The sequence below is a fragment of the Strix aluco genome, chromosome 1 (genome assembly GCF_031877795.1).
Source record: "Strix aluco isolate bStrAlu1 chromosome 1, bStrAlu1.hap1, whole genome shotgun sequence".
Taxonomy (NCBI): domain Eukaryota; kingdom Metazoa; phylum Chordata; class Aves; order Strigiformes; family Strigidae; genus Strix; species Strix aluco.
In genome coordinates, this window is record NC_133931.1 from 15113033 (window position 1) to 15126700 (window position 13668).

The 13668-nt window shown below is 51.6% G+C and overlaps 1 protein-coding gene across 2 annotated transcripts in view; it reads left to right on the forward strand.

The window, feature by feature from the left end:
• The first annotated feature begins 2200 nt into the window (after positions 1-2200).
• Positions 2201-13668, forward strand: part of EXT1 (exostosin glycosyltransferase 1) — a 180492-nt gene continuing 169024 nt past the window's right edge. For both annotated transcript variants that reach the window (XM_074807223.1, XM_074807321.1), the window contains exon 1: positions 2201-3490. In XM_074807223.1, the coding sequence (XP_074663324.1) occupies positions 2538-3490 (953 nt within the window). In that variant the 5' untranslated portion in view covers positions 2201-2537. The remainder of the gene's footprint in view (positions 3491-13668) is intronic.

A 13668-nucleotide genomic window follows, 5' to 3' on the forward strand; every position in this document is an offset into this window, starting at 1 on the left:
TTTAATCCCATTTCTCCGCTATCGGGTCACTGGCCAAAATTTCTGCCCCCTGGACCCAAATCTACGCCAGCCATAAATATGACTTTCTTCTCAGAATCTGACTTTTTCTTATTATTATTCCTAACTCCTTTCTTCTGCCTCAAGCCTTGGCCTCTTTCCTTCAACACTCCTCCCTACAATCAAATTATTTTGGAAGGGAATTGTCTTCTCTTGGCTCCAGCTACGAGATCGAACCTCATTTCCTGTCAGTAATGCACCCTTCCATGGTAAGCTCACACCTCTTTCGCTGAGGAGGCACATTGTCTTCATACGCGTTATCCTTACATTTCTCCTCCTCAGTTCTCCAGAAGTGGAACGAGAAGAGGAAAGCACACAGGAGCCCCAGCTCACCTGTGGGATGGGCATGGAAGAGCACAGGGATGGGGAAGCTTTTGGCCAAGACAGTGTTTCTGTCCCTCAGCTGGTGTGAGACACCTCTAGATCTGGCAGCAGGAGGGTGGGAGGTGGGATTGCAGCCCAGGAAAGGCGAATCCATTACAGCTTGAACGCTGGATACAGGCAGCAGAGAAAGCACATTGGCACAGGCTTTAGCACAGGGTCATTGCTTGACATCCAGGGTCTTGTGCGATCAGCTTGAAGCCCGTCCCATTCAATTTCCCTGCTATTACTTGCTGAGCTCCAAGACTGAAACATGCACACCCACCCGCGGTACAATCACCCCTTCCAGCACCACGTGTGCCGGGGCAGGCCGGGGCTCCCCACCATGCTCCCCTCAGCCCCCCAGCAGGCCCTGCCGGGGTCGGAGGGACGGACCAGCCTGCCCGAGAGACCAGGGCTCTCCCCAGTAACCCCGGCTGCGGGTGCCGGAAAGAAATGCCAAGGAGCAGATGAGATTAAGCACAAACATGTAGCTGCAGGGATAGTTGGGTGCTAAGGCAGCTCCCTACAGACTACTCATTCCATCAGCATTTTTTCGGTGTCTGCCAGCCCCGAGTATCCACCTCCGCGGCACGCAGGGCCTGCTCCCGAGGGATGCCAACCGCTGGAGCCGGCGGTGGTGGGGAGCGCTGGGAGCCCCTGGATTGAACAAGGGCAGGCAGCTGCCCGAGTGCAGGCAGCAGAGCCGCGTCCTTTCCTCTCATCTGCCGTCCCCACCGGCGAGACGGGAAGGCAGCGAGGGCGGCCACGGCCACGGTTACAGTTCCCGGCCCTGCCCACGCCCTGAGGGGCGCTTGTTGCCAGGCATCTCCTAATCGGCTTTTCTGGGTCTCGCCCCATTTTTGGGGAGCTGGGTCTGTTCCCGCAGGCGCCCCCAGGCCCGCCGCGCCCGGGGCGGCTCCAGCCCGGCGGCGGCGCCGCGCTCGGCAGGGGGCGGCAGCGGCGGCGCCGGCACCGCAGGCACGAAGCCGGGTGCGAAGCCGGGCCGCGCCGAACCGGCTGCCCCCGGCCGGGGGCTGCACCGGCGGGGAAGGCGGAGCGGAGTGGGCCGGGCCGGGCCTCGCTCAATCTCGGTCCAGGAAGGGGGGGGTGGGGAAGGGGGACGTGGCGTGCCGGTGCCGCCAGGCGGGGACACCCCCACCGGTGGCGGTGTCTGTGCCGCCGCCGGGACGGCTGGGGAGGGCGACGGCACCGGCAGCCGCGGCGCCCCCCGCCCGTCAGGTTATGAATGGGTGTAGCGGAAGCCCCGCCCCCCCGGACGTGACGCCCCGCCAATGGGGGCGCGGGGCTGCGTGGCTGGATGAGGTCAGCGCGGCGGGGCCGGGGCGGGGGCGGCGCGCGGGGGGCCGGGTGAGGCGGGGGTCGCAGCCCGCGGGCGGGCAGGGCAGGGCAGGGCAGGGCGGGCAGCGCGCGGGGCTCTGCGGTCGCCGCCCGCTGCTGCCGCGGCCGGGGGGGGGGGGGGCGGGGAAGGGGGGAGGGGCGAGGAGGAGAGGGAGGAGGAGGAGGAGGAGGAGGAGAGGGAGGAGGGTCCTCGCCGCCGCCGCTCCGTCCCGGGGGCCATTCAGCGGGAGCGCGGCGAGGAGCGAGCGGCGCCGGGGCCGGGCGGGGGGCGCCAGGCCATGCAGGGCTTCGTCAGGCTGCGGCGCGGCGGCCGCGGGCTGTGAGCCGGCGGGGCCGGGCTGGGCTGGGCCGGGCCGGGCCGGGCTGGGCTGGGCTGGCGCGGGGAGGGGAGGGGAGGGGCGGGCGGGAGCGTGGCGGAGGAGAGGGCAGGCAGCGGCGGGAAGGCGGGAGCGGGGCTGCCCCGGTGCCCGCCCCGCGCGGGGGGCCGGCCCCTGAGTGCATGCGGGGCGCCCCGCCGGGCCGCCGCCGGCCCGCCGCCGCCCGCCGCCCCTGAGAGACCGGCGGGGAGAAAGTTGCGGCGGTCGCCCACATGCGCGGCCCCGGCCGGCGGCTTGGGGAACGGCGCCGAGCGGAGGTGGGCGAAGAGAGTTTGAAGCGCTCGCCGGCGGGAAGATGGCGGAGCGGAGCTGAGAGCGGCGCCCGGCGAGCTCGGGCCGCCCCCGCCTTCCTCCGCAGCCCCCCGGACCCCCGCCGGACACATGCAGGCCAAAAAACGCTACCTGACGCTGCTCTCCGCCGGCACCTGTCTCGCCCTGCTGCTCTACCTGGGAGGCGTGCGGCTGCGGGCGGCCCGGCACTCGCCGCCCGGTAGCCGGCATGGCCCGCCCCCGCGCCCCGGCGCCGAGCGGCCCTGGCCCCGCTTCCCCGACGCCCTGCGGCCCTTCGCGCCCGCCGAGCGGCCGGGCCCCGAGGGCGGCGGCGGGCGCGTCTCCCCCCGGCAGCGGCGGGACGCCAGCGCCGGCCTCTACCGCGGGCGCCGCTGCCGCATGGAGTCCTGCTTCGACTTCGGCCAGTGCCGGAAAAACGGCTTCAAGGTCTACGTGTACCCGCAGCAGAAAGGGGAGAAGATCGCCGAGAGCTACCAGAACGTCCTGGCCGCCATCGAGGGCTCCCGCTTCTACACCTCCGACCCCGGGCAAGCCTGCCTCTTCGTCCTCAGCCTGGACACGCTGGACCGGGACCAGCTCTCCCCCCAGTACGTGCACAACCTCCGCTCCAAGGTGCAGAGCCTCCACCTGTGGAACAACGGCAGAAACCACCTGATTTTTAATTTATACTCCGGCACCTGGCCCGACTACACCGAGGATGTGGGGTTCGACATCGGCCAGGCCATGCTGGCCAAAGCCAGCATCAGTACTGAAAACTTTAGACCCAACTTTGACGTTTCTATCCCGCTCTTTTCTAAGGATCATCCTAGGACAGGAGGGGAGAAGGGATTTTTGAGGTTTAACACCATCCCTCCTCTCAGGAAGTACATGTTGGTATTCAAGGGGAAAAGGTACCTGACGGGGATAGGGTCAGACACCAGGAATGCCTTATATCACGTCCATAACGGAGAGGATGTTGTCCTCCTGACCACCTGCAAGCATGGCAAAGACTGGCAAAAGCACAAGGATTCGCGCTGCGATCGAGACAACGCCGAATACGAGAAGTAAGTGAGCGGCGCCCCTTCCCCGTGCGTGCGTCCGTCCCCAGGGCCGTGCCGGCACACCCGGCTTCGAGCAGATGTGTGCAGATGTGTGCCGAGGCGCTGGCGGCGGCCAGAGGGAAGTCGCGATGTCTGCTTCGGGCGGGTCGGTGGCTCCTCCGGTGCCCCGCGGTGCTGCCGGCTGGCTCGGCGCTGCCTGGGCCGGGGGAGCCGGCGGGGAGGCGCTGAAGGGCGGCGCGGCCACTCGCCGCCGTGGCGTTGCTCGCCCCGGGGACCGATGACCTGCATCTGCAGCCCTTTGGCTTCGCAGACGCGGCCAGCGGCAGAGATGCTGCTGGAGGATGCTCTGGCATCTGGCGCTGCCCTTCGTCCCCCCGGCGCCGCTTAGGGTCGATGCCCTTTGCCTTCCCTGCCCCGAGACCAACTTTGTAAGAGTTCCGCAGCCCCTCTCGGTGCGTGTGTGAGCCTGGCTCCCGCCCCGTGGGTTAGTTGCTGAGGGTGGTTGCTGGGATGCTGGCTCCAAAAAAGCCCTGCCCGGCACCTGGCCGGTGTCTGTGTATCTCCACAGTCGAGGCAGTAACTTGCCTTGACATCTTTTTCCTCTGTTCAGACCGGCACACCATCAGTAAAGACAGGAGGAAAAAGAAACGCTGGCTGGGTTCGCGTCCTGTCTCTGAGTTTCTGATTTTTACATGTGAGAGGATACAGCAGCGGTGCGAGCACAGCATGTGTTTTCTGTGAATGCTTGTTTTCTCGACTTCCCCCGATTTTTATTTTTATTTGTTGGTAATGTTACCGTGTAGCCAAATTTTGTGTCGCTGTGGTGCTGCCCTCGTCTTCCAGTCTGCTTTTCAGGTTTGTATATATAGCTGCTGGGAAAATCGCTTCCTGGGAATTACCTCCAGCGCTGCGATGCTGACTAAGCCGTGTGCAACTGATTAGTTCATTTAAATGCCGACCACCACTACGTTTGCTGCAGAGTAGCTGTCTCTATATGAAGTTTTTAGCATGAGAATGTTTCCCATGTAGCAGCAGTTAGACGCTGAATTAAAACAGACTAGCCGTATGGCGCTGAGTAGCGTGCGGTGGAGCTACACCGAGAGCTGCCAACGGCTGGAGGGGTTTGCGATGCACAGAGGAACGTGGGTGGAAAAATACTCCTGGAGAGCAGTCAGGAAGAAACTACGGTGGCATTAATGCTGATCAAAATTTCCAGCTGGCTGCCTGTTTCTCCACCGAAACTATCCACAGGGGGTTGGGAGAGACTGGGAAGGTCAGCACCGCAGCACCAGGAAGCCTGCCTTGCCTGGGCAAACTCTGTTCGCCCTCCGGTTACTGTAAATCTGCCGCAGAGGGGAGGAAACAGCAGTGCAAATACTTGGTGGACTTTTAATCCCATTCGCTTTCAGAAAACTGATGGGCGAGTGGAGGAGAAACGATGCACACGGGGAAGCAATACAGCAGCGGTACCGAGTGATCGGTAGAGATACTAAGTTATGCTTGTGTTCTTTGTGACCCGAGTGTCCCTTTGGCTTGTGATATTCTATAGGGAATATTTTTGGAGGAGGGAAGGAGGGAGACCTGACAATTGTAGCCTTGCAGGCTGTGCTGACTTTTGGCATAGATCTCAGCAACGGGAGGTGATTTACAGGTAGGAAAAGTCCTGGCTATTTGCTGTGACCTACAGCATGTGTGTAGTTGAGTTGTCATAAAAACAAACATACCCGCCCATGGTTTGATGTGAGTAGGTCCATATTCAGTTTTTTTACAGCTATGCCATTTGGTCTAATAAAAGATAGACCTCTTCCCATAAGTTCTCCCCCTTTTAAAGTGTTTTTGCCACTTATTTTGTAGCAAGGGGTGTGTATAACAACCTTCAGGGGATATGGAAGCATGAGCCCAACTGGTACATGATACTATTCATACAAAACCCATACTTGCTGCTAAGATGCGGCCATATCTGGGGTGGTGTATGGGGACTTCAGCATTCGCTGCAATGCTGCTGTTAAAGACAGGAAGTAAAAAAAGATGATTACAAGAAAATAAGATTGCTCCCAAGAACTGAGGCAGGCTGAATCTGTGGTTGGGCCACTAAGGTGAACGGGCTTGCTCTGGCAAACAACTGCAAATGCTGAAGCTCTTTAACCCGGCATCTTAGCTGAATGAGCACACCTGCCAGGGCTTGCCGCTGCCCCTTCGCACTTCTGCTTCGGTGCCGATTTGCAGCAAAGTATGCCATCTGCTGATCTCCCAGCACTGTGTCCTGCGGTGGCCTGCGTTCTCTGTCTCTCCTGTGCAAATATGGACCACGCCTGGTGCTTTGCTCCCTTTATAAAATCCGACAAGGTCACATCCCCAGGGTAGCGCAACGGCAGTCAGCCGGTTGAAACGCTTCTGTGCTGATGTGTAACCCAGGTGTGAAAGCTGTAGGAGGGACTCCGCTATTCACCCCACCTGAAGCATCATCCGATCACGAATAAGGCTGTAGTGCTTGGGAAAGAAATGTCTCTAAATGCAGCTGGGCCTTGAAAACTGCACGTGGGGTTTTTTGGGCTTAGATTTAACAACGTGTCCTCGAGGTTTTAATCAAAAAGAAGAAAAAATGCATTATCCAGGATATGTATATTTGCATATCCATGTAGAGTTGAGAAAGTCGCATATTGCTCTCTTCTGTGCCGGTTTTCCCATCCTCTGCTGTGACACTTAGGCTATTTCACTTCATGTGAAAGGCAGGAGCACTGGTGCCCTGCGCATGCAGAGCTGGCCCCGAGGTACCGGTCCTTGCCAGGGTGAAATATGAATGATTGACTCTAGGCAGAGACCTTGCCAAGCCAGGTAAATTAGGTGACCAGATTTCAAATCTCGTGTCAGCAGGGTGGTATTGTTATGTTGTGTTACGCTTGGTGCCAGTGCACGTTGCAAGTTAGTTGTGAAGGGGTTTCATCTACAGCGCAACATTTGGTGTTGGGTTCAAACAAGGTCCACTTGTCCGCAGTATGCATTGTTTCCTCTCTAGGAGATTGAAAAAGCTAAGAAAGGTGACTTCTTGACCTGTGGAAAAATGGGTAGTGTCTTATTTCATTTGGGGGAAGGAGGGATGGGCATGTGCGTATTTGACTCTCCTTCCCTGAATTGTACTGAAAGATCCGTCTGTATGTTACAGCTAATTAATTTGCATCCCAGTTATGCCTCTCAGCAGATAAAGCTGATGCAGACTAAAATGAATTGCATTATCATGATTAGACTACTAGCAAACAAGATATAAAGGAAGACAAAGAAAACCTCTGGTTTCTTTACGATGTCCTTGACTGTCAAAGTTGGCCTTTGTCACCCAGCTAGGGCAGCTGGGCTTCCTGAATTTCTCCACGGTAGGATTTCAGCGTCAAGCTTTCCGTTTCACAAAGGGTTAAGCGAATAAACAGTGCTGCTGCTGAAGTTTGAAGACAGCCTCTTAAATATTTAATGACAGTCTAAATATATACATATGTACAATGTGTTTTAAACAAAGGCGTAATTCATGTACAGGCTTAACTGGTTCCAAATAATTACTTTTTGGAAGGTAATATAAATGACTGTGGATACCAAAAGAAATGGAGGAATGTGATGTTCTAGTAAAGCCAGATGGAGAGAAGAGATTCGCACCAAAATGGGGATCTTTCTAGGAAAGTAAATATTGTTGTTTATGGTGTATCCTCTGGTCAGGGACAAGCCTGCCCTTGGAAGATGGAGAGAGTGACAGTATCCAAAAACATGAGGTCTCATCAAAAGCTCATTCGAGGAGGCTTTTTGCTCATATCTGCGCAGATTAGCTGAAGTTAATGATGGTAATGAAACAAAGGGGCAAAACAAATAATGGACGGGTTTGAAGAGAGAAGAATGGAGAAGGGGAAGTGAGCAAAACATGTATTTTTTTGAGAAATACAAACTTATGCAGGAGGACAACTAGTGTAGCGAGATGATCTTTATAGACTTAAGTTTTTTGATTAGTCAGTGCTCAGAAAGCTTGTGTGATCAAGACTGAGCCGAGAAAGGCAGGCAAAACACGCAGGACTTCATGAGCTGGGATGAGTTCTGTGTGAGAAGGTTGGAGGCGTGCAGTTGAGGAGGAGCCTATGGAAGGACCTACCTGGGGCTGCTGGGTGCTGGCAGAAGAGGGAGAGAGCAACAGCACACTGCCTGCTTATGCCCGTGATACATCTCTGCAGGGAACATGGAAGCGTTGAGCAGGGCTGTGTATGTACTTTTACAGGTGAAAATATCCAGCTGTATGTTTTGATTGATCTCTGGTACCTGGTAGGTTTACCTGGTGTGCACTCTACTGGTGGAATGTGTGTCAATCACGACTGAACCTCCTACCCATGAAAATGCTGTCCTGTGCAAAGCTGGCAGTCTTGCAATAAGCACAGAATGGGAAGAAAAGCAACTTTTAGTTTCGGTTCCTTCCCACCAGGAATAAAATACACATATAAAAAAAGAAGCGGTAGATTTAGATGTGAGAGATGACTTTGCCACTCACAAGACCGGCACAAAAACATGAAGTAAGGCTGAGGCATGCCTGTCCAACATATGATAATCTAGACGCCGCATATGCGTGCATGTGCATGTTTTGAAGAAGGGCAAAATTCTTGTATTTTCAGCATACTGAGCTTCAGTGTATTATATTTAAATATAAATGCCGCACTTAATCACTTACTGAATTATTTTTGGAATTATTTAAAAGCCTTCACAGGTTAGCTCCTTTGCAACTATTTAGGACAGGGCTAAAGAAATCACCCAGGTTCAGGGTGGCTGTTGTCTGGGACGTCTGAACTGAGATGAGAACCAGTCCGTGCATCTTGCATATCACAAGGCTGCTTTGGGAGCTTGGATGAAACTCAAGAACTCCTGAGAGAGCTTGGGCATTTTCCCAGAGTATCTTGGCTCCTGCAGAGACCTATCCCCACCAGACTACTTTTTTATTTTAATATCAATTTTCAAGAAACTGGAAATTTGCTTGTTTAACAGTGCATTTATTCCAAAATGCAGTCAGTGGGTAAATAACAAAGCTTTAACGTACATCTGAGAAATACAGGATTTGCTCTATCATGTTCTTCCTCCTGCTCTGTGTATGTATTGCAGAGTGTCCTTAGGTGCCTGTCGATGGTGATTTAATGCAAGTAGTGCCCTTGGAGGGGGTAAGAGCTTCCACCTGGGAGGCTCTGGGCTGATTCCCTGGCAGGAGCTGGGAGCAGGGGCGACAAGATCATCCCTGAGCTCACAGCCAGCGGCGCAGTCCTCGGCCTGGCCACTTGCACCAGGCTCTTCCATCTTGGAAAAGGGGTGGAAGAGGGTGGACGCGTGTGCATGAGCGTGTTTGCCCGTGTGAGCAGTGCCGAGTGCCACGGCATGTGTGGCCGGGTGTGTAGGGTCAGGCACTGGCAGAGGAGCCCACCCTGCCCGCAGGCCTTAAACCAGGCGCCCTCCTAACCTCAAGTAATTAAGTTTTCTTGTGGGGCGAGTTATTATTATAATTGCTTGCCCCAGGCTTTTCTGTGTCTTTTCTGTGAAGCATCTCATATGAGGATCTGTGGTGACAAAGCATTACAGTAGATGGCTGATCTGGTCCGGAGCAGGCGTTTTCTGTATGTAGAAACATAGGTGAATGCTGCTTTCACAGCCGGAGGGGCTCTGCTTTTATTTTTCCTGCCTAGGAAAATTGTTCTAGCATAATTTATTGATAAATAATAATCATTGAAGAGACACTCGATGATAGAACAGAACTCAAAGCAAAAAAATTATCCGACTCATCATTTTAATTTTAAGCTGAATTAATCCTGAAATGGGTGGTTTGACGTGTTTGTTCAACTGAGATCATAACTAAGCTAAAAGTAATGTTTCCAGCTACCCGTTTGGGCAAGATGAAAGCCCTGTCGTGCCCTCAGCAAGAAGGCGGTGCTGAGCATCCTGTAGTGCCCCTGCCTTCTCGCCCTCCCTGGCTGGGCATTTCACAGGGCAAACCCTGACTTGTGTAGGACCTCTTGTACCAGCCTAAGGTGAAACTGCTGAAACTGCTCCTAAGGGAGAGGGATGGATGAATTTGGGGTTTTCTTGGGGGCTTGCGTGCTGCTGCCTGCTGCTCCCTGCTGCATTGAGGGTGTTCCCAGCCGTGGACCTCTTTGCATCTGTGCAGCTCTGAAGTGGTGCATCTCCCCGGGAGGATGGAATTGAACGAGAGGAGGTTCAGCTCAAGACAAACCTAAGTGAAAAAGACTACTGGTTTGACTCTGCTGGAAATAATCCTTTTGCCCCACATACAGCCCTGGAACAGCCCACTGGAAAGTAAACCGGCAGCCGCTTGCAGGAGAGCGAGGAAAATGAATCTGGTCGGCACGAAGCACTTATTTACTCAACAGATGTGAGTCAAGAGAATGTGCTGTAATCTGATGATTTCTGGAGTATTATCTGTGATTGTTTTCCCTTTCTCTCTGCAGGGTTTCTTTCAGAAAATCCACAGAGTTTTGTGGTCTTGGGTAAACAAACCGTTTTGATAACCAAAGGAAAATAATCGGTAGGTACGTAAATAACTGTCTGGCCTGTGAAAGGAGTTAAATGCCGTGTTCCGTGCTGCTAAGGTGACTGACTTCTCAAGGACTTGACTATATCTAGATGATGATGCAAGATATATGCTCCTGTCCCATTTCGTATGGAGATTAGTTCAGCATGTGGGCATGTGTGAGTATAACTTCAGGTTATATTTAAGGTTCTGCAGCTTTCCACATTGCCAAGTATTTTGGGACATACAGGTTTCAAAACCTTCTCATGGTTTACACTGAGCAGTAGATTGATTCCTTCTCTTCTGTTCATCCGGCTATGCTGTGCTTTTACATAAGGTTATGTGTTGCTCTCTTTTAATCCAAATTTCAGGAGGAAACAGGACACATATCATTGCTGCCTGGGCCTTAATTTAGGAGCCACCTCAGTCAACTGGAGGGAGCATCAATGCTACGTAATGCTGATACAACCCATCTCTGGAGCAGGCAGGGAGGGAGCTGGGGCAAGAGGGGCCTGCAGCACTGGGCATGCACAGTGGCGATTAAAAATTCAGCCCAGAGGATGGTGGGAATCATTATTTCTTTCACTTACAGAGCAAATTACAATTTATAACAGCTGACACCTGTGCATCGGAAGAAACCGAAGAGTGTGCTTAGAGCAGTCCCTGTCCTGGTGTTGCAGCATGGGGGCCTGGGGGTTGGTTTGGAAGCAGTGAGATGGGAGCAGCGTGCTGTGGTGGTGCAGGAGAAACTAGTTTAAGGAGTGAATTCCAAATGAGAACAAGAGAGGAGATTCGTTTCACATGAGAAGAAGGAAATAATGCTTTAAGAAATAAAGGCCCTATCTCAGCAAAATGTTGTGCCTAACTGCTTTGCTAGGAAAGAACTGGTGTGAGTGCTGCCAGGCTGATGGCTTTCCAAATGCAATCTGACTTCCTAAAATTTTATCGTTTCTTAGAATAAGAAAACATAACTTTAAGCCAGTCAGGGGGGTTAGGCCCCCTCAATAACAGGAGAAAGAAGATGCCATTTTCTTTAAATATCTTGTGTTTTCCCTGCTTGTCTCTCCTACCACCTCTTGCTGAGATTTATCCTCAGTTTTTCGGGGGGTGTAGTGCTGTCTCCTCAGCAGAGATGCAGATAGGGTGCTAAGTGGGTGTTCCCTGAAAAGTGGTAGAGTTGGGGTGTTTGTGTTGGCTAAATCAGGCTCCCATTTCATATTCCAGTCATACAGACTTCTCTGCGCTCCTGCAGTCCCTGGTTGAAGTGTGGTGCTGGCAGGGCTGTTTCAGGAGCTCTAGTCTTCTCGTGCCTGTGGCACATATGGTCTTGGGACTGCAGTCCAATATCCATGGTTGCCACTGGCCACTGTGGTTATGTTTCCATATGCCTTTAAAATGGGGAAGAATGCTTTGCTTTCCCTAAGCATTTTTGGGGGTTACTTTAGTGCTTTACAGTGTTTTGGAGAAAGTGCTATGTAAAATTGAAATATTATTCATTAGTATTTTCTGTATCCCCTTCTCAGGAAGCATCAGTGAGCGTAGGTCTAAATTGTGACTTTCTGATAAAAGGTGATAGTTGTCAGAAGCAGGATAAAGAAGCTCTTCTCTGTGTGTATGGGTGGGGGGAAATCTCCACAAAAGCTTTTTTTTGGGTTTGACACTTGTCCTAGGTCAGGATACATGGTCATGTTTGGTATACGAGCCTTTTAACCCTCCTTGCTTCACTCAGATGCTACCAAAGGCCGCCACTTTCCCAGGCGCTGGAGCGCTGCAGTTTCTGATCACTCCCCCAAGGGCTCTCATGGTACAGTTTGAAAATTCAGTAAAGCTCTTCTGCCTTAAGTTGACTTTTTTCCCCACGATGGTTTCTAGTCCAGAAATACATGAAAATGAAATAATTCCCGGGTTCGTAAGTGAATTTCCCGTTCGTTCACTTTTTTCCCCTCTAATATACTCTTTGTGTTTGTGAATGAAACAGAATTAGGGCTAATTTAGTTGATTGGCTGCAAAACAAAAGTATTCAATGCTAAGAATGGGAAATGAGAAGGCCTTTCTGAAATGTTACTTCTTTGCATAATTGTAATAGATTATAATTATGCAGTCGGGTGTTTAGCAGTGGATTTGCTGTAAACACAGTCATGGGAGATGTCTCCTCGCTCACTTGTGTCACTTCGAGTCCCAGTGCAGTCCTGTCGATGGCTGTATCAGCATCTCTAACAACGTTTTCTCTTAGGGCAGGATGGCGTGTTACAGAAAATGCTATATCTAGTTTCCCTCCCAGCTCCTCCCACAAAATTACCGCTGGTCGATATGGCCATGTCAGACTGTTGACACAAATCAATAAGATCAATCATTCTTCAGCTCCTAAACAAAATTGAGAACGCGTTGCTGACGGGCTGCGCGTAGCAATGCTGGCAGCGATTCCTAAATGGAAAATGCATACTGTAACGTTTGCAAAGTGTACATGCCAGACCCTGTCCCGCTAATAATTAGTTTTCCAGGTCTGTAAAAAGGAGCATGGTATAAATCGTTTCCTACAACCGCAGTATGCGTTGTGACCCCTACAGCCGTCAGGCTGATGGAGAACATCACCTGCCCAACAGCAGTGCCAGAGAGGGGTGAGTGTGGCACAGTTTCGTTACTAATCCTGATTTTCTTCATTCTAGAAGATCTGACTTCTGATATTGTTTTTTGCCCTGCAAATAATTGCAGACATTACAATACTGGAATTCCTGGTGCAATCAGGTGGTTCAGTGTGTAACTGCCGAAAGCCCGTAAAAATTGTAGTTGCTGTAGTCTGCAAGAACAAAATCAGAGACTGCTTCTAAAAATCAGAACCTTTATCTGAAGGGAAGGACAAATCTTTGTTTATGATGTCTGAATTTATATCTCTGAAGGCTTGTTTGGGTGTGTCTGCTCCTAGACTTAGCTGCTTCAGAAAGATAAACACATAAATGTTTCATCTCCTTGATTTGCCACCAACCATTGTGCTGGGTGCTAGCAGATTTTTCTTTTAATTAAATATAATTTATCTAATCCTAATGGGAAACATAATTATAGGATTTATTTTTTTAATACTGTGATTTTGGAATTACTTTATAAAGAAGAGTAACATTTCCCCCTTAAAGGCAGTTTTAAAATGAGCAAACAAAATAAAAAACCAAAGTACACTTTGCTAAAAGTAATAAATCTCAGACAAGAAGTAAAAAAAAAGCATCTGATATGTTGGAGCTGCAGTAAAGCTGAAAATTAATGATCAGTAAGTTGGTGCTGCAAGAGAGTGAATGCATTATGTATTTGAGGAGACGCCTCTAGCTTATTAAATGTCAGCAAATTTTAGCATAAGCAGTAGAAAACCCTGATCAGAAAATGTAAAACGGTGCGACCTGCAGTTGGAAGATCCAGTGCCACAGAGGATGTGGGAACCATGTGTATGGTTGAAACGTAAGAAAGTGCTTTGCAAGATCAGGGTCTGAAATTGCATGCTAAACTCCCTTAGTTTCTGATCGGAGGGATTTAAATGCTTCAGTAAGGCATGACTGTAGTCTCAGGGAGGGATTTATTGTACTGTAAAACCTTTGCACGAGGAGGTATGTATGACTGTTTAAAATAATTTAAAACAAATAACATCCCTTCACCCTCCTACTCT